The 19452-nt window shown below is 54.2% G+C and overlaps 1 protein-coding gene across 1 annotated transcript in view; it reads left to right on the plus strand.

The window, feature by feature from the left end:
* The window catches only part of IGF2R (insulin like growth factor 2 receptor), a gene marked incomplete at its 5' end in the record, with an annotated part of 98190 nt that overhangs the window by 51943 nt on the left and 26795 nt on the right, over positions 1 to 19452 (plus strand). Inside the window, 17 exons of the mRNA XM_029943265.1 lie at positions 1393 to 1533; positions 2856 to 2993; positions 3745 to 3892; positions 4390 to 4567; positions 5425 to 5540; positions 6027 to 6195; positions 7472 to 7651; positions 10092 to 10193; positions 10989 to 11090; positions 13309 to 13504; positions 14819 to 14989; positions 15546 to 15689; positions 15771 to 15946; positions 16219 to 16306; positions 16782 to 16997; positions 17839 to 17969; positions 18536 to 18633. Coding sequence (XP_029799125.1) covers positions 1393 to 1533; positions 2856 to 2993; positions 3745 to 3892; positions 4390 to 4567; positions 5425 to 5540; positions 6027 to 6195; positions 7472 to 7651; positions 10092 to 10193; positions 10989 to 11090; positions 13309 to 13504; positions 14819 to 14989; positions 15546 to 15689; positions 15771 to 15946; positions 16219 to 16306; positions 16782 to 16997; positions 17839 to 17969; positions 18536 to 18633 — 2494 coding nt within the window. The remainder of the gene's footprint in view (positions 1 to 1392; positions 1534 to 2855; positions 2994 to 3744; positions 3893 to 4389; positions 4568 to 5424; positions 5541 to 6026; positions 6196 to 7471; positions 7652 to 10091; positions 10194 to 10988; positions 11091 to 13308; positions 13505 to 14818; positions 14990 to 15545; positions 15690 to 15770; positions 15947 to 16218; positions 16307 to 16781; positions 16998 to 17838; positions 17970 to 18535; positions 18634 to 19452) is intronic.

The following is a 19452-nucleotide window of genomic DNA, read 5'->3' on the forward strand; positions in this document are numbered from 1 at the left end:
AGTGTGCCCGGGGTGGGGGCCGTGTGCTCTGTGGGTGAGAGTGCCCGGGGCGGGGGCCGTGTGCTCAGTGGGTGAGTGTGCCCGGGGCGGGGGCCGTGTGCTCAGTGGGTGAGTGTGCCCGGGGTGTGGGCCGTGTGCTCTGTGGGCGAGTGTGCCCGGGGCGTGGGCCGTGTGCTCTGTGGGTGAGTGTGCCCGGGGCGGGGGGCGTGGGCTGTGTGCTGTGTGGGCGAGTGTGCTCGGGGTGTGGGCGCGGTAGCGGTTTCCCTACAGGCGTGTAGAATTTGGCCGATCCAGTTTGGAGCCAGTTAGGACATCTCCCTGTGGTTTATGTTCAGCGTACACAGGATGGTAAGGAAAGAAGTTAACAATTCCGATGTAGGTACCTGCGCGCTGTGCTCTAGAAGCCGTAGCGCTTCCAAGTCCTCACATTGGCCAGAGCCTCCTGACGTTAGCTGACACCCTAACTGGGAACGGCAGGAACCACACTGGGCATTACTTGATTCTCTCTTCACTTTGCAGTGTGAGGAATGACCCTGCCAGGACTTGTGTAAAACCCATTGAGGGTTTTTTTTAACAGCTTGTCTGCCTGTACTTGTTAACAAGTTAGGGCTTAAGGCAAGTGGGCTCTCACTGTGCTCGTCACACGAGAGTGCTTGTGGTCCTGAGGGTTCCTTCTGCAGTGGCTTTGTCGGCCCCGTAGCCTTCCTGAGGCAAGACTTCACAGTTTGATACAGATGTTCGCACACTCACCTCCAAGGTGAGAGGCAGGGAGCGTGATCATGATACGGAATCGTGAACTCGGGCTGGGTTTTCGGAATTCTGCCAGCTCCCAGAATCGGTGATGCGTCTTTGGGGGCAGGTCCCAGTGTGCTCATGCCACTGTTTAAAGGACTAGGGGCCCTTGTGGTGCTTCCTAGTTGGAGTCAGCTGGACCCAGAACGGAGCCATCCCCGGCCGGGCTTGCTGAACACGGTCCGTTCGTTTCCGCCTTGGTCATGGGACAAACTCTGGTCTCTTGGCTGTGCTTCCAAAAGGCCTCGTGTCTCGGGGGGCTGAGGCCCTGAAAACAGGGGGACAGTGTTTACTTCCTGGGATGGTGTGACACGGAAGCTTGCTGTCCGCCTCGCCTGCCCCCAGGGCACGTTTTGTGTCATGACTGCACTTTTCCTGCTCAGCCCAAAGGTGGGCTTGGCATCCCCAGTGTGGCCGCCATTGCCTGGCCGAACCTGTCACTCAAGAAAGACCCACTGGCCACAGAGGCAGGCTGTGCGCTTGGGGAGCAGACCCTGGTGCACTTGCATGTTCCTGGCTGACGTTTTTGTGTCTCTCCGTCTGCATCATTATCATTTTTAATCACGTCTCCTGTATTTTTTTCCCCTTTCTTTTTCCCAGATAAGAGTGGATTTAAAAATCTGGGCAAATTTGTTTCTTCTCCCACAAAAGAGAAAGGAAACATTCAACTCTCGTATTCAGATGGTGACAACTGTGGCGATAAGAAGATAACGACTAACATAACACTCGTGTGCAAGCCAGGTAAGACATTTAAAAAAAGGGAAAAGGCGAAACGTCTTTGTGACTTTTGCTGCGGGTGCGCCTGCGTTCCTCGTTTCTCTCGGGCCGATGCCTGGAGGGGAGGTAGCGAGGGGTTGTGCTGAGCGTTCAGGTTCTAGGACCTCTGGTGCGTGGTCTGTTAGATTTGATCCCCCTCCCCCACCCAAATCCAGCCCAGAAATGGAGAAACCATATGGTGTCGAGAGAGTAGGGTTGCAGTTTTCCAAATGAGTTATGAGTCCCAGCTCAGCTTCCTCTTTCCTGAGGACTGATAGCAGGTCTCCGTGCTGGCTACTAAACTTCCGGGAAGGGGGCGAGCCGGAAGAGGTTCCCGTGGTGTCCGTGAGCCCTCCCTTGAAACACAATGCCTGCTTCGCTTCCCTTTGTTTACAGTTTACACTGTTCTCACAGGCTCCCAACCTGTATATAGTCGTGCATTTTCTGATACGTTCCTTAAAGCATGTATCTGGTGAATGCTCTCCTGTATCCCACAGTTTACAGTACTAGGTTTTAGGGACTTCCTCGATAATGGTTCGGTCTTAACTATTTTTAAACATTTCCCCTGTTGTTGGATTAATAGCATGTTTCCAGCGTGGGTGATTGTGCTGTTGCATATCCCTTGTCCACCTCCTGCTGAAATATTTTCTTTGGATAAGTGCCCAGCTGTGGGATAAGGTCAAGGGCAAGGACTATTTTTTGGTTTGGAGTGTTTTTTTTTTAATGTGGTAAAATAGACATAATATGAAATTTACCATTTTAAAGAAACCATAGTCAGAAACACATGACGTGAAATTCAGCTTCTTAAAGTTAAAAAAAAATTTTTTTAACGTTTATTTTTTGAGAGAGAGACACACACAGAGCATGAGCTAGGGGGGTGGGGGCAGAGAGGGAGGCACAGAATCTGAAGCCGGTTCCAGGCTCTGAGCTGTCAGCACAGAGCCTGGCGCGGGGCTCGAACCCACGAGCTGTGCGATGACCTGAGCTGAAGGCAGACGTTTAACTGACTGAGCCACCCAGGCACCTTTAACATTTTTTAAAGTGTGCAGTCCAGTGGCACGAAGGACTTTCAGTGTTGTGTGGCCATCACCGTCATCCATCTCCAGAACCTTTTTATCTTCCTGAATGAACTCGCCCCCCCCCCCCACTAACGCCCACCGCCTGCCCCAGCCTCTGGCAGCCCCCCTTCTTTCCGCCTCTCTAGGTTTGACCACTCTCAGAGCCTCAAGTCAGCAGAACCACAGTGTTTGCAGGACTGCTTTTAGATTAGGAGCAATCAGTGATACGTTCTTCCACCTTGTTGGCAGGCGATCTAGAAAGTGCTCCGGTGTTGAGAACCTCTGGGGACGGCGGCTGCTTCTATGAGTTTGAGTGGCACACGGCCGCTGCCTGCGTGCTGTCCAAGACGGAGGGCGAGAACTGCACGGTCTTTGATTCCCAGGCAGGTGCGTGTGCCCGCGTAGTGCCTTTTTAAGTTTATTTTTGAGAGAGAGAGCGTGAGTTTGGAGGGGCAGAGAGAGAGGGAGACACATTCTGAAGCAGGCTCCAGGCTCTGAGCTGTCAGCACAGAGCCCGACATGGGGCTCGAACTCAAATTGCAAGATCATGACCTGAGCTGAAGTCGGACGCTTAACTGACTGAGCCACCCAGGCGCCCCTTCCTTAAATATTTTCTATGAGAGTTTTAGAGATAACCTGCTTCAGAGTTACATTAATGCTGTTTCACCCAAATTCTTAAAATTGGACGTCTGATTGTGAAAAACCTACCTCTTAGGTCATGGTGGGGGTAGGTTTGCTGAGTGCAAAACTTGAAGATCCCAAGAAAAGAATCGTGTTTGAAAAGGCTTTTCGCAAAAGTTTTATGGCCCAGAAACCTACCTTGCTTAGACCTTTCAGGAGGGTCACTGAGCTGTGGCCATCCTGCTGCGAATGCACTGGTTGTTCGTTCAGCCAGCATCTCGGGGGGCTTCGAATAGGGTTTTTAGGTTAATGCGGTAAAAGGGGCTCGGTGGCAGTGAAACCATGTCCAGGGGAAATGTCCGTAAGGGCAGCTCCAGGGGCCTGGTGGGGAAAGCATCTTTTCCGCCCCCAGACGGTTCCTGGGAAGACTTTTCTTTGGAGCCACAGGCTTGGGGACACCGTTCTGGACTGTGGTTCAACTGACCTTACACGTTGGCAATGTTTTTACTCTTCCTAGGGTTTTCTTTTGATTTATCACCTCTTACAAAGAAGAACGGTGCCTATAAAGTCGAGACTGAGAAGTACGACTTTTACATAAACGTTTGTGGCGCAGTGTCTGTGAGTCCCTGCCAGCCGGGGTCCGGAGCCTGTCAGGTGTCAAAAAGGTAAGTATAACTATGTTTAGTTAGGGGTTTGCCTTAGGTATCTTGCGCTAACATTCAGGGATAGTTGTGTCCCCTGTGGACGTCGTTGCCATGCAAGGAGAGGTAACTGCTGAGCAGCCCTGGCCTGAGAACCGGAGGATGCTGGGAGTTGAATGTCCTGGACGAGGAGGGGCAGGCCGCACCTCGGAATCTACGTAACCCCTTCTGTGGAGCTTGCGGTTCTGGGTTGTGAGAGAGTTACGCATGCACTTCTCTGCTCCGCGTGGTAGGGGTTCAGGCGAGGCTGTTGGACTAGCACCAGGCATGCTGAGTGTGGCCTTGGGTCCCGGGGAGGGGGTGGGGCTGCGCTTCCCCACTGCAGACCCTGGTGACCTGCAGCCCTGGAGGCTGGACATTGCCCCCACCACCCTGGTCGGCGGCCCTTCCGTCAGTGTCGCGGCACCGCAGTGTTTCGGGCCTTGCTGTCCTTTCTGAGAGACCATTATTGCTCGTTTTAGTGATCGCAAAGCTTGGAACTTGGGACTGAGCAATGCTAAACTTTCATATTATGATGGGATGATCCAGTTGAACTATAGGGACGGCACGCCCTATAACAACGAGAAGCACACGCCGAGAGCCACGTTGATCACCTTCCTCTGTGACCGAGATGCTGGAGTCGGTCTCCCTGAATATCAGGTAGGACCGGTGTGGTGTGTGGGCGTCCATCACAGAGGAGAGCCAAGAGGGAGCGGCCGTCCCGTCGGAGTGGGGGAAGGGAGACAGCTGGTGGATGGGGCTGGTGACTTTCCTGGAGGGAGAAGAGGCTGTGACCACGGGTGAGGTGTGAGCTCTGGGCGTTCCTGGGGTGGACCATCAACTTGTCTGGCTCCCTGGCGCTTACACAGGAGCCTGTCCTGAGCCCCTTACTTAGAAGCCGAGCTGGTATTAGTCTGGTGTCCTGGTCAGATCATCGTCTCCTGTGATTTTAATTATTTTTTTTAACATTTATTTATTTTTGAGAGACAGAGAGGGACAGTGTGATCAGGGGAGAGGCACAGAGAGAGAGAGGGAGACACAGAATCCGAAGCAGGCTCCAGGCTCTGAGCTGTCAACACAGAACCCGATGTGGGGCTCGAACCCACGAACTGTGAGATCATGACCTGAGCTGGAGTCAGTTGCTTAGCCGACTGAGCCACCTAGGCGCCCCTAATTAATCTTTTTAGGTTTGCCAGGGTATCTAGGCAGTATTCATTTTCTTAGCTATTTTATCCAGTGGGCCGTGTGCCTCGGTGGTAACCTACCACCCTGTTGGTTTTGGGGATAAAATTGCATCAAAAATCGTCCGTCCATGCCACTTAGCAGAGGCTAGATTTCCATCTTAATTTATTACTGGTCAATCTTCATGTTAATAAGATAAACATAGACGGACTCAGTAGACTGTCTCTCCTGTAGTTCTTACTGACAACATGTGCCCGTCATTTTTTAAGTGCTGGCTTGGCGTGACCTTCCCCTTTCTCTTTGCCATTCCATTTCTCTCCTTGTCCTGTGATCAGGAGGAGGACAACTCTACCTACAACTTCCGGTGGTACACCAGTTACGCCTGCCCGGAGGAGCCCCTGGAGTGTGTGGTGACCGACCCCTCCACACTGGAGCAGTATGATCTCTCCAGGTGAGGCCAGCGTCAGCCTGGCCTTGGCCTTGGCCCTGGCCCTGGCCCGGTACAGCGTAGTGCTAGGCTGCTGGCTTAGGCTTTGCTGGTGAGCATGTAGCTGAGTTGATAGTGGGGAGTCCAGTAAGTGTGTGGGGGTACCGGACCAAGATGGAGAGTTTTAAACAGAACAGATTCTAACAGTGGCGTGGTAGCCCTTGTGACACACACCGCTCCATGCCATGGCAAAGCTTCAGTCTGCAGCTGCGTGGTCGTGCTTTGAAACAGGGACCGTCGGTGCTGGGGGTGAGGGCACCCCACGGCCTGCCGCGTACCGAGCCTAGTGAAAGTCGACATGCTCGTGGGTGTGATGAGTCACGGTGAGCTAACTCCGTAGCTGGATGGGTAGGGCTGCTTTCATTCTGTGTGTCCTCACCTACTCAGGAATGAATTGTCAGACTGAAATCTGTTAGTATTATGAGCATGCGTTTTGCTTGGGAATTTTAGCCTGGCAAAATCCGAGGGTGGTCGCGGAGGAAACTGGTATGCCATGGACAACGCGGGCGAGCGCAGCACGTGGCGGAAGTACTACCTCAACGTGTGTCGGCCCCTGAACCCAGTGCCGGGCTGCGATCGCTACGCGGCGGCTTGCCAGATGAAATACAAGAACGACCAGGTGAGCCCGCCTTTTCCAGTAATCTCATCCCTCACCCCGCCCCTCACCCCCTAGCCCTGCCGCCAGCACATGACTCAGTGGGCGGAGGCGGCTATTTTGGGACTTCCAGATCAAAGGAGGCCTGGCTGTTGAAGCGAAGCCCCGTGAGCAGGAGTGGGGCCCCGGTGTAAACTCATCTGCCTCCCACCCACGTGGTCGCACTTGAGTCGTTGTTCCGATTTAGAACTGAATGGAATGCCCGGTGCTTGTGACCTCTGGTCACACTACAGGGCCGAGGACGCTCCTCATGGTATGTCTCGCCCCAGTTCAGAAGTGTCTTTGAGGCCGTGAGACGTCTGTAAAGAATGGTCTTGCTTCGCAAGTTCACGAGGGGGAGCCTGGCTCGGGAGAGCTGCCGTGGCCCAGCAGATCCACGCGGGGCGCCAGGCTGCGCTGCATGGATTGAACGCAGCTCCTGCCGGAGTGCCAGCACATTTCCCTGTGCCCCTCATGCATGGCGACTCGTGGGATAAAGACGGACGTGTGCTTCCTCAAAACTAGCACGTCGGGAATGGACTTTACTGGCATGTGCAATGCAGCCACCTGGAGGGGTTTTCCAGGAAGCTGGCGAGCGCACTCTGGTGGTCAGGAGTGAAGTTCCCTGCTGTGTATTCACGTGTGCATGTGTGTGCGTGTGTGCACGCACGCACGCTCCTTGTAGGAGCGGTGACTTCAGGGGATAGTCGGTCCTCCTCGTTCCCGGGTTCTGTGTTTGAGATTCACTCACTTGCTAGCACGGATTTGTGGCCCAGACTCAAATCCGGCCGTGCTTCCGGTCACCCGAGGATGTGTGCGCCGTGGCCCGGCTGCACGTTCCCAGCTGAGGGGGAACCGGGCAAAACTCCGCCATCTCCTGTCGGCTCTCCTGTGGAGTGGAGTGTGAGGGGCTGGGGGGGGAGGCTGGGGGGCAGAAGCTTCTGGTTCTGGGCCAGAGGACAGGGGTTGAGTCCTGCCTTGGATGCCTGTTAGCAGGGAGGCCTCAGACAAGGCACTTGGCACGTGCGAACCTCCCTTCCCCTTTTGTCACATGAGGACAATAGAATCTGCCAGCGTGAGTCGCGTTCAGGACTTGGGACCATCATCTCCGTGGGGTACATGTACGAATAGGTGCACGATCCCCTTGGAAAGAGGGTTCAGTGTCTGCGGCAACCTCGTGGATCACAACAACCACACGTACCAGCAACAAAGTCTTGTGTTCACTTTGGAGCGCAGACCTAATAGACACATTTGTTTGCAGGGTTCCTTTTCTGAGACTGTCTCCATCAGTAACTTGGGCGTCGCAAAGACGGGCCCCATGGTGGAGGACAGTGGCAGCCTCCTTATAGAGTACGTGAACGGCTCAGCGTGCACCACCAGCGACGGGAGGCTCACCACCTACACCACCAGGATCCATCTCGTCTGTTCCAGGGGCAGCCTGGTAAGGCGCTGAGCGTTGCCTTTGGGTTCTTTTGTGGCTGAGCACCAGCCAATGTGTCTCTTGCGGAGATAAACAAGTCTGGGGGTGGGGTTTTCTTTCTGGCTCGTGTAGACACCATTCTGTCCCTTACTTCTTGTCAGCTGGTGATCTGAGATTCCCGGTCCCATGATGGGTCTTCGAGACAGTTTTGCCCAAACCCCCAGTGTTCATGGAGGAGGAAGCCGGGGCCGGGTGCTGCTCAGATCCACAGATGAATGACACACATTGTGTGTGTTACCTGGGCCAATCCAGGATGCAAAATTAAGGGTAGGAAGTAGAGAAAGCGGCCCTGAGTTCCTTAGCCAGGGCAGAACAGAAGAGAAACTCCAAATAAATATGCCTTGGGGTCGTTATGTAAAGTCCCAATTGTTTTTCCAAAAAAAAAAAAAAAGAAATGTTGGTAAATATATATAGCATAAAATGTACCGTTTGAATCGTCTTTAGATATCAGTCTGGGGGCATCAGATAACACACACGATGTTACACGCCACTGTCCCTGGCTCTCCTCCCGGAACTTGGCTATCCCAAATCCAATTGCTTTTTTTTACCTGCGGTTTTACATTTATATCTGGGTCACATGTTCTTTGAATAACTGTTCGAGGTCTTAGATGACTGCACAGTGGAGATAATAGAATTCATGTTTATTATCAAATAAAGGGTCAGGTACACATTTTAAGTGTCTGTTCTGGCTTCCTGTAGCTTCTCTGGAACAGCAATGCGTCTTTGGTCCTTAGTGACCTGGTGGACTTTGTCACACACGCCCCCTTGCCTCGCAGACCCCCAGGTTCTCTGTGTCACTTGCCAACAGCTGATTTTTTCCAAGAGATGATTTCGTTAGAGGTCAAGGAGGGGTCTCTGATAAGGGAATGAAATTCCTAGCTGGATGAGCACCCACGTGGTGCAAGACGCCCCGTGATTGAACTTGTCCCTTGATTAACAGCCAGGGGTTGGGTTTGCGGGTTTTCTCCCTCAGTCTCAGGAAGAACTCGAGGCTGCCCAGCCCAGCCCTCGCCACCTCCTGGGCATGTCTGCGTCCCCTCCTTGGAGCCCTGCCCACTCTGCTTCCTTGATGCCATGGAGATACTGGACTATTCCAGAAGGTTCTCTGGGATCCTTAGATTTTCCGCTTTCCTGTGACACCCCCTGTGGACAGTGTTCTGTGGTCCGTAGAGCAGCCCCGCGTCGTCACTGTATCTCTGAATACTCGTGTGGGGCTTGGTACGCACCGTGCACCCCAGAGGCCGTGAACGGAGTCACGTCACAGAGTTCTGCGAGCCACAGAACTTTCGGAACTTCCACGGTTAAAGCAGCTGCTTTTCACAACCACAGTGTGACGCAGCAGGGGTGGGTGTGTGTTTTTTTAAAGGATTTTTAAAACAATTCAATTTGGGGGGGAGCAGAGAGAGCATGCCAAGCAGGCTCCGCACTGTCAGCACAGAGCCCAACACAGGGCTCAAACCCATGAACCTGAATTGAAACCAAGAGTCGGACACTTAGCCACCGGAGCCACCCAGGGGCCCCGGGACGGAGGTGGTTTTTTGTTTGTTTGGTTTTTAGTTTAGGCGTTTATAGATGTGTTTTTGTTTGCCTGTTGGAGATGAGGCCAGAGCGCTGGGTGGCTCACGTGTGGGCTTGCTGTCAGGCGTGTCCTCCTGTGAGCCTGGGAAGGCGTCTTGACGCTCCGTGCCTCTGCTCACCTGTGTGTGGATGGTGGGCGGTTACAGAACCTGGCTCCCGGGCTCACTGTGAGGCTCGGGTGTGAAAGACTCGTGAAACAGCGCAGCGGTAAACACTGTGGCGGGAGCTGCCGCTGCCTGCAATGAGGTCGAGCTCCCCCAGGGGGCGGTACGGCGCACGTTTGGGCCACTTTTCACCGAAACACACCCAGGACAGTGCACTCGCTGTACGTTTGGGCCGCCAGGGGAACGCACCCGCTGAGCAGGACTGCGCAGCCGGGCCCCACACAGCGGCAGTGCTCACAGCGCCCAAGAGGCTCCCTGTGTCCCTTCCCCGCAGCTCTGTACCCTTGGTCCCTCGTTCGGAGCTTACGTTGGTTAAACATCACGTGCCGTGGTCTTTCGTGTCTGCCTTCTTACTTTCCGTACTCTTGGTGTGGAGCGTCTCTCAAAAACGTGGACTCAAACCCGACTCTGGACCCCAATTCTGCCGTCCACCGCCACGTGACCTCAGATCACTTTCTTGACATTCAAGCCCAAGACGTGGCACCTCCTTAGTGGGAACAACAGGCCGTGAAATTGTTATTAGGCGCCTGGTCTCTCATTGACACGTAATGAAACGTTCAGTGGATTTTAGTTATTTCTGTGTGCTAGTCCAGTATTCTCTCGGTGAGATCGAGTTCCATCTCCTTATACTGACTGTTACCCTGCATTTAACCTTTCAGAACACCCACCCCATATTTTCTCTCAGTTGGGAGTGCGTGGTCACTTTCCTGTGGAATACAGAGGCCGCCTGTCCCATCCAGATAATGACAGACACAGAACAGGTACGTGTGGGTCCTGGGGCATCTCGCTGTGCTGCCCCCGCTCTGCGCTCACCCCTTGCCTCATGCTTGCAGATCTGTTCCTGGCTCCTCCGTTTCCTGCACCATGGCACAGGGATCTGGAGTCCCCCCTGCATCGTGCTCCCCTAGCCCTGGCTCCCAGATGCTGGGCTAAGAACCAGACCCTGGGCTGTACCCCCCGATTACTATAGATTTGTTCCCTTTTCTTCATTCTACTGTCCCTTCCGTGTTGCAGTGACATCCCGCTGCGCTCCCTTGCTGCAGAGATGTGGGGGTTTTTCACTCTAGCATCTAAGACATTGCAGGGCCCCGTCACCTGCAGGATCTGGCTCGTCTGTTTCATTGTGATGCTCAAAGTTGTCAGGCTCCGAACTCAGCCCTGTTAACTGCCATTGCTTCTATGTGCCTCTTGCCGTCCTGGCTTTTCTTGCTTTTTGGCCTTGGCCTTGGCCTGTGTTCTTGCCCATAATTACTTATGGGTTGCTTATGGTTTCCAACTAACTTTTCCCTCGAGGGTCAGCTTTGGTCTCCTTATTTAGGTAGCTATCGTAGCCTTAAGAGCTTTCAGGGACATGCACTATTTCTCAGCTCGGTATCACACCTGGGCACACTGCAGGGACGCATCTCAAGGGGCTGCTTTCCTACAGGGGTTTGAGGTCAGTGGAGAAGCACATGCTCTGTGAGGCCTGGCCGTGCAGGTTGGCGAGGGCGCTTGGTGTTGGCCGTGTTCTTGCGGAATCGGTTTGAACGCATCCCTTTCCCCCGTTATTCTTGCAGGCCTGTTCTATAAGGGACCCGAACAGTGGGTTTGTGTTTGATCTTAACCCGCTGAACAACACCCAAGGATACGTGGTCTTAGGCATCGGGAAGACTTTCATGGTAAGAGCTACCGGATGAATTTCCAGTTTCTTCTGAAACGAGGACAGTGTGTGTGGAAGTTATCTTCCGCTAGTACGTGCTGGTGGCAGGTGTCTAGGCATGGCCCAGGGCACTGCGATGGCAGCCGTTACCCGGGAAGAGAAGTCCAGATTTGAGGGGAGAGGGAGGTAACACTTTCGCTCCATCCTGCTGTGGTACAAACGTGAGGGTGACATTTTTCAGAAAAGAAATTCTTCCTAATCTGTTACTGTGTGTCTCGAGCCGTGGTCCCGGGCCAGCAGCATTGGCGTCACCCCGGAAGTTGTTAGAGATACGGATTCTGGTGGGGCGGGTCCATCAGTTTGTTTTAACCAGCTGCCAGGTGACTCTGGTCCCCACTGGAGTCAGAGAGCCACCAGTCCACAGCAAAGTGCTTACATTATCCTATAAGAGGGAAACAACCTGGGGTGGGTGGCTGCGTTCTAGAATCTTCTGATAGCACTTCCTTCACTGAAAGCCCTGACATTGGAAAACCTCCAGGTTAATGCTGTTTTGGTATACACTAAGCATTGCTGGAAAAGTGTGTATGTGTGTGTGTGTATTTTAGTTTGTGTAAAATTTTGCAGCAATCCACATGGGAAGGAGAGAACACTCTTTGAGGACAGGCAGTGGGATAAGAACGTCTTACATAAATTTGACACGGAGGGGAGTTTGTCGGTACACCTGGTGCGGGAGAGCATACAGGTTGTCCCACGGGCCAGGGTGTGTGGGGGCACCCAGGCAGGTTTGTCCCTCAGCAGCACTCTGACCGGTCATCTCCCCAGCCCCCAAACTGCCACAGCAGGGTTTGGTTTATAACAAGGGCGAGTGTAGGTGGCCACCTGTGAGAGTGGGAGAGGCAGAGAACACTGTCAACCCACATCGAGGACATGCTGGAAGATCGTAGCCCTTATAAAGAACATACTAGAAGCAGCCCAGAGTGCCTTGTTTGTGCTAGCAGGGACCCTGGGAGGTGCCAGGTGTGTCTAGGCTCCTGGGTGACAGCAAGAGAGTCTTCTTCTTAGGCCAGCACCACCCACCAGCTGACTACCCGACTTTGCCCCCTTGCCCCCCGGTCCTCCTGGGCCCAGTGGCTCTCAGGTATGCCCAGCAGCCTCCCCCTGCTGTTGAAGCTGCCGAGTGAGCCCTCTATGGGGGTGCCTGAGCACCCCCATCAGAGGGGCCCACAGATGTCGCCCCCCAGGATGGCCAGTGCTCGTAGCCTGGCGGAGGGAGCCCAAGCTCTCTGCAGCTCTGTGGCTCATTTGCAGGCAAGACCATGAAAGAAGGAAGGGGAGGCTGCATCCGAATGTGGCTGACCCCGGCCTCCCACGCAGAGCCCGCACGGCTGCTGAGCGCCTGCTTCCCTGTCGTCCCGACCGGCCACTTCCCGAGTAGGAAGCTTTGGTCTTTAAGAGAAGCACTTCCTGTACGTAGGCCTTGATTTTGTGCACGTTGTCCGTGAACACTTAGCCGATGTAGAGAAGTCTTTCCTTTCTGTGTCTTCATAGAACAGAACGTATTTAACGTCATTGTCGCGATAGAGTACCACCGACATCTGTAATAAATCCAGGGGTGCCACCTCCTGGTTCCTTGCAGTTAACGTTGCAACTGCATGTAGTGCCTCTAGTATTGAAAACGGCGTCAAAGTCGGCCCTGCGCACACATTCCCTCTTATAGGGGGAGCCTTGCTGTACGTAATGGTCTCTTGCGTTTAGGGATACGGGGCTGTGTAAATACATTTTTTTTTTTTGCATTTACTTATTTTTAAGAGACAGAGAGAGACAGAGCATGAACAGGGGAGGGGCAGAGAGAGAAAGAGACACAGAATCTGAAGGAGGCTCCCGGCTCTGAGCTAGCGGTCTGCATAGAGCCCGACGTGGGGCTCGAACCCACGAACCGTGAGATCATGACCTGAACTGAAGTCGGATGCTCAACCAGCTGAGCCACCCAGGTGCCCTGGGGCTGTGTAAATAAATACGTGTTTGTCATTCCATAGAAGCAATTTATGGGTGTTGCCATTTGGACTTCAAATTGTGCATTACGTACTGACTTGTGGATTTAAGTGCCCAAACACATAAATTGGTAACTTGAGTACCAACTAGTGAGCCTCGTAGGGTTCAAGTCGCTAGGGCTCCTTGTTTGTGCTGAGTTTCGTGACCTACGTTAACGCGTGCGGCTCTCGCTGTCTGGCCTGCAGTTTAACGTGTGCGGCACGATGCCGGTCTGTGGCACCTTCGACGGAAAGCCGGCCTCTGGCTGTGAGGCGGAAACCCAGACAGAGGAGCTGAAGAATCTGAAGCCAGAAAAGCCAGTTGGACTCGAGAAAACCCTCCAGCTGTCCACTGAGGGCTTTATAACTCTGACCTACAAGGGGCCTCTGTACCCTCACACAGGTGAGTTCAGAACCACGTGGTTTCTGCGTCTGACGAGTGTCCTCGTGGCTCTGTGCGTGTCTGTGAACCTCTGAGGGTGCAGGGCATGCGACCGTGCGGCCTCCCCCGCCCTCCTGCCTCGGGGCCGAGGCACCACACACGCACCCTCTGTGCTCGGCCAGCTCCCTGCCGTCCTGTTAGGTGGCGGGACCACGCTGTTGACGGTCCCTGTTCCAGTCCTTCCCCCAGCCTCCCAGCCCTGGGTGCTTCTGGGATGTGGGGCTGTGTGGCCTCAGGCTCGTTACTCACCCTCCTTGCTTAGGGCTCCTCTTGTCTTGAGTGGGGACGATGACGTTGTGTGGAGTGCTGCGGGAGACGATGTGCTGGTGGCCGTGGGGTCCTCACCGGGTCACTCGCTGGCCCTACACACCTCCTTGGTCCCCTCCCTGCAGGGGCCCTTTAGTGGTCGTCCTACTTTTGCCCTCCGCTCCCACCCCCCGCAACAGTCTGTGTTGAACACGGAGTGATAGTTCAGGTGTTTAGGGCAGGCCACTCCCAGCCGCGTGTGCCTGGACTAGAGGCCAGCGCTGTCACAGGGGCTGCAGGACGGGCCCCCCTCTTGCTGAGTCCTGCCAACCTCCTATTGCTGAAACTGTCGGGAGACTCCCTCTCTCCCACCTTCCCTCCTGAGCTTCGGTCTCTGCCCTTGCCCCTGCCCACGGTGCTCCACCCTTAAGATGGCCCTGGGCTCCCTTTCGTCACCTCCTTCAGGTAACAGCTCAGATGTCCCTTTTCTCACTGAGGCCTCTAAAATCCCCACCACCTTGGGGTCTCTAATGTCTGGGCCCGCTGCGTTTCCTTCCTCATCCTTCCCGCCGCCTGGCGTGGCCTAGACTGCGTTGCACGTGCTTCCTGTTGGGGCCACTGGACTGGAATGTAAGCTCCTGGGAGGGCAGGGATGTCTTGCGTCTCTTCCACTCCGGCGTGGCAGGGATGTCTTCCGTCTCTTCCACTCCGGCGTGGCAGGGATGTCTTGCGTCTCTTCCACTCCGGCGTGGCAGTGAGTGGTGTTGAACACAGCGCTGCTAGCTAACGTTCGGGTTGAGGTAGGGATGTTGCTCGTGCATGTTTACTGGGATAGAAGACCGGCCCGGCTGCCAGGCCCACCCTGTCACTGTTGCGGTGAATGCGGCCACGCTGTGGTTCACATCAGGGCCCTTGAAACAGACCCAGGGCCGTGGTGTCGTCATCTTAGAGGGTGGCTGTGAGGTTTGTTCCTGTGGGGGCGTTGTCCTGCTGCTCTGTTTCTTCACGGCTGGCCTCCTTGTTCTCCAGGGACTTCTGATGCCTTCATCATCCGCTTTGTTTGCAACGATGATGTCTACCCAGGAAACCCCAAGTTCCTGCATCAGGACATGGACTCTGGCCGGGGGATCCGAGACACTTTCTTTGAGTTTGAGACGGCGCTGGCTTGTGTCCCTTCTCCAGTGGACTGCCAGGTCACGGGTAAGGCCAAGAGGACCAGGATTAGAACCAGAATCCAGGGTGTGTGTGTGCGTGCATGCGTGCATGTGGCTGTGTGGTGTATTTTACAGGCAGCATACTTGTGTTATGTGCTTCTTGGATACGCACACTTGGCGGTGTTTCTCCGAAAGAGAATCTGGATACATAATTCAGAGTTTTAAGTGATGTTTTGGAATCAGAAGCTGCCTAAGAACAGAAGAATACTCGGGAAAAAAGTAAAATACGTTCAGAGCTTCTTATTTGAGGACCTAAAAGGCACTAAAGCTCTGGGAGCTGAGCAGTGTCCTCAGGACGCCTGGTGCCTTGTGGGGTCCCTGCACCCCCACATCAGTGACTGCACTTTGTCGTGGAGGGCAGTTCCGAGGGTCCAAGTGAATGGATGTGTCTGTAGGAAAAGCCTCTTAGCCTCCTGAGGCTCTTCTGATTCCTTTATAACGATGTCAAGTTCATGCCTCTTCGGTCTTTGACCTGGGTGTGCACTGGTGCACCAATGCTGGTAAGAGAGCAGGGGTAGCTGGAGTGCTTCCGTGTGTTTCAGACCCTGCTGGAAACGAGTATGATCTGAGCGGCTTAAGCCAAGTCAGGAAGCCCTGGGCGGCCGTGGACACCTCCATTGATGGAAAAAAGAGGACTTTCTATTTGAGTGTTTGCACCCCCCTTCCCTACATTCCCGGATGTCACGGTGAGTAGCGAGCCTTTGACTCGAACCGCATCCGCCTTCCTGCCGCCCCCGCCCCGGACAGACCAACTCCGGCTCTTGCAGGCAGTGCCGTGGGGTCTTGCCTGGTGTCCGAAGACAGCGGCTGGAACCTGGGTGTGGTGCAGATCAGTCCTCAGGCCGCAGCTGACGGGTCCCTGAGTATCGTCTACGTCAACGGCGACAGGTGTGGGAGCCAGCGCTTCTCGACCCGGATAACGTTCGAGTGTGCGCAGACTTCGGTGCGTGAGCGCGTCCGCGAGCCCGGGGCCTGCCCGTCAGCGGCTCTGTTTCCCGTCTCCCGTCAGCCTCTGAACCCTCTTTCTGATTTCACACTTGCTTGTATTTTCGTGGGTTGTAGGCCTCCCATAGCCTTTGACCAGAACATACTCTTTCCCCCAGGACGTCACAGGTTTAGTAAGGCTTTTTATGTTTTTCTCATGGAGATTGAAAGTTGGGTGTTAGTTTGGCTTAAAACAAGAATAAAAACCTCAGTTGTTGGTTTCTGTTGTAGGGATCACCGACGTTCCAGCTTCTGGATGATTGTGAGTACGTGTTCGTCTGGAGAACGGTGGAAGCCTGTCCTGTCGTCAGGGTGGAAGGTGAGGCCTGGGGCCCTGCACGCTGATGGCTGCCAAGGCATCAAGCGGCAGACACCCCAAACAGCATCCGGGTACAGAACCCTGTAGTGATGGCCACACGCACGGTCACGAGATGCTCATTAGGAGAAGGATAATTTCTCATCCTAGAGTCTTGTCCTCCACTGCCTTGCCACCTTTGCCGGTGCCCCTTTCCTCACCTACTTGAGCGATGGCTTACTGGCTTGTCACATGGGAAAACCTTGACTTGAGCTTTTGTGTGGTTAAGTGGACCTTCACCCTGTGACCTAGGCCTTTCTAGAATGCTGTTTGACGGGCAGTCCGTAATGTTCCAAGCATGATGAGATGATGTTGAAATGGCCTTGAGTGCTTATTTTAAGACAGTATCCGTGGGATTAAAAGCTGTAAGACTTTTTGCCCGAGAGAGTGAGTGCACGTGGAATTGCAATGGCCTTCTGCTTCCTGTGTGTTCTTGAAGGAGACAACTGTGAGGTGAAGGACCCGAGACATGGCAACGTGTACGACCTGAAGCCTCTGGCCGTCAGTGACACGGTCGTGAGTGCTGGCGAGTACACCTACTACTTCCGGGTCTGTGGAAAGCTGTCCTCAGACGTCTGCCCCACCGATGACAAGTCCAAGGTGGTCTCATCGTGTCAGGAAAAGAAGGGACCCCTGGGATTTCAGAAAGTCGCAGGTACTGGGGGTTTTTCTTAGGCTTTTGCGCAAGAATGGAATTGCATATTAAGGCGGCGTGCTGAGGATTGCGTCTTTCCAAAAGCTGCCTTCTGAAAGGTGAAAGCTGCCCTTGGGTGAAATATTAACGTTTCTGATTTCGCTTGATTTTCTTAAGCAGAATGCATCCTGACAGATGTCACTAGAGTTTATTTTGTTCTTCCTTAGCAATTCCAGTTACTGATTCTTTATCGTAACCCAGGGGCACGCTGAAGTAGCCAGTCCTTTCTAGAATCAAGTCAGAGGAGACGCACTTAATACAGGGTGTGGCTCTAACGTACAGGGTAGGCTGTCGCTCATGGTGCTGTCTCTGCACCTGCGCAAGTGGTACTCGTTTGAGAACTTATAAAAAAAGAAGTAGCTGGGGCGACTGGGTGGCTCAGTCAGTCAAGCATCCGACTTCAACTAAGGTCACGATGTCGTGGTTTGTGAGTTCGAGCCCTGCATCTGTTTCTTCAGATCCTCATTGGTCCACTCTCTCTCTGCTCCTCCCCTGCTTTCGCACGCCCTAGCTCTCAAATCGTAAAAATAAAGTGCCGACAGGGTGCAGAGTGTGTGGGCAGCCCCTAGGGCCGTCCCCTTAGTGATGTGAACCTGCGATCCTCGTTTCCGCTGGCCGTCCGTGATGTGGTGCCAGGGGCAGGAGGAGCCTGGGTTTCATTCCTCGTGAGGGACAGCGAGGCAGGGCCAGGCTCTGGGCCTGGGAGGCCAGGCACCCGTGCTCTCATGGCGATTTGTTTGGGGGACGTGGCTGGGAGACTTGGGGCCCTGAGCCTTGTTTTAATCAGGTCCTTTCTGAACAGGCCTCCTCACTCAGAAGCTGACTTACGAGAATGGCTTGTTGAAGATGAACTACACGGGGGGCGACACCTGCCATAAGGTGTACCAGCGCTCGACCGCCGTCTTCTTCTACTGCGACCGTAGCACGCAGAGGGTGAGTGTGCTCCCGGCCACGGCCGCCCTGCTCCCCCAGAGGGCGAGTGTGCTCCTGGCCACGGGCATGGCCGCCCTGCTCCCCCAGAGGGCAAGTGTGCTCCCGGCCACGGGCATGCCGCCCTGCTCCCCCAGAGGGCGAGTGTGCTCCCGGCCACGGGCATGGCTGCCCTGCTCCCCCAGAGGGCGAGTGTGCTCCCGGCCACGGGCATGCCGCCCTGCTCTCCCAGAGGGTGAGTGTGCTCAAGGCCACGGGCATGGCCGCCCTGCTCCCCCAGAGGGCGAGTGTGCTCCCGGCCACGGGCATGGCCGCCCTGCTCCCCCAGAGGGTGAGTGTGCTCAAGGCCATGGGCATGGCCGCCCTGCTCTTCATGATATGCATCCACTCTGGCCTTTCCGAGTCCCCTGGTCCGCCCACTGCAAATGCAGAAGTTACAGAAGATGGGTTGGAGCCTTGATCAGTGTGTATGGATTTTAATGAACACCACCATCTGTTGCTATCTCAGTTCTTAGCATTCAAAGTGTAGTTAACTGAAGTTTCCTGTGTGTCGCTCTTCCCTTTTCCAGCCGGTATTTCTCAGGGAGACCTCAGATTGCTCCTACGTGTTCGAGTGGCGAACGCAGTATGCCTGCGCACCTTTTGACGTGACCGAGTGTTCATTCAAGTAAGTCCATGCGTCTTGGACACCTTTGGGCAGGCTGGTGAACTGGGCACAGTTCTGCTGTAACAGTTCATCGTCAGGAGAGGACGTTAGCTTCAGTGGGTTCCCCAAGCCTTTGTTCCTTCGTATTCAAATGAGCAGCTGGACCAGGCTAAGGCCCGAACCCTTCACAGCTTTGGGTTCCGGTGATGATTTTGTGCTAAGATGCGTACAGGGAAGTGATTGCAGCTAGAACAGAGAAGCCTTGCATGGTTCACAGGGGTGAGTGGGGTAGAGTGAGCAGGACTCCCCTAGCCTCGGCTCTACCCTTGATCTCTGCTTGTTTCTGAGGGAGGAGGCGGGGGGAGGATGAGGGCAGAGATGCAGAGTTCGGGGGGTTGGAGACAGGGCGGGGGGGGCTCCCAGAGGCCGCCCGTGGTTCTTTTGATCTCCGTCACCTGTGGCTCCTGGGATTGGGTGACTGGCAGGTAAGTAGAGGCCTCTGCTATGTGTGCATTTCAACAGTCGCCCTTGGAACTATTACAAAATAGGCCTCTTGCATCCCATCCCTGGAGGTTTTGTCTGTGGTTCCGAACGGCTGGGGGACATGCCCTCACTTCTGCTGTGTGACGATCCACGTGAAAAGGGTCACAGGCTGACAGCATCTTGTCCTGGGGGAAAGTTGAGTCATTGCCATGTTTTCCTTCCTTCTCTATTTTGTTGTGTTCTCTCTTTTTATTTATGTAAAGTAACAATTTTTTAAGTGTTCATAATGTGGAAAAGTCTACATTCAGTAATCTGTGTTTGGTGACTTTGAATCATAATTTGTTCTGTAACGTTACC

Source organism: Suricata suricatta, chromosome 7, assembly GCF_006229205.1.
Source record: "Suricata suricatta isolate VVHF042 chromosome 7, meerkat_22Aug2017_6uvM2_HiC, whole genome shotgun sequence".
Taxonomy (NCBI): domain Eukaryota; kingdom Metazoa; phylum Chordata; class Mammalia; order Carnivora; family Herpestidae; genus Suricata; species Suricata suricatta.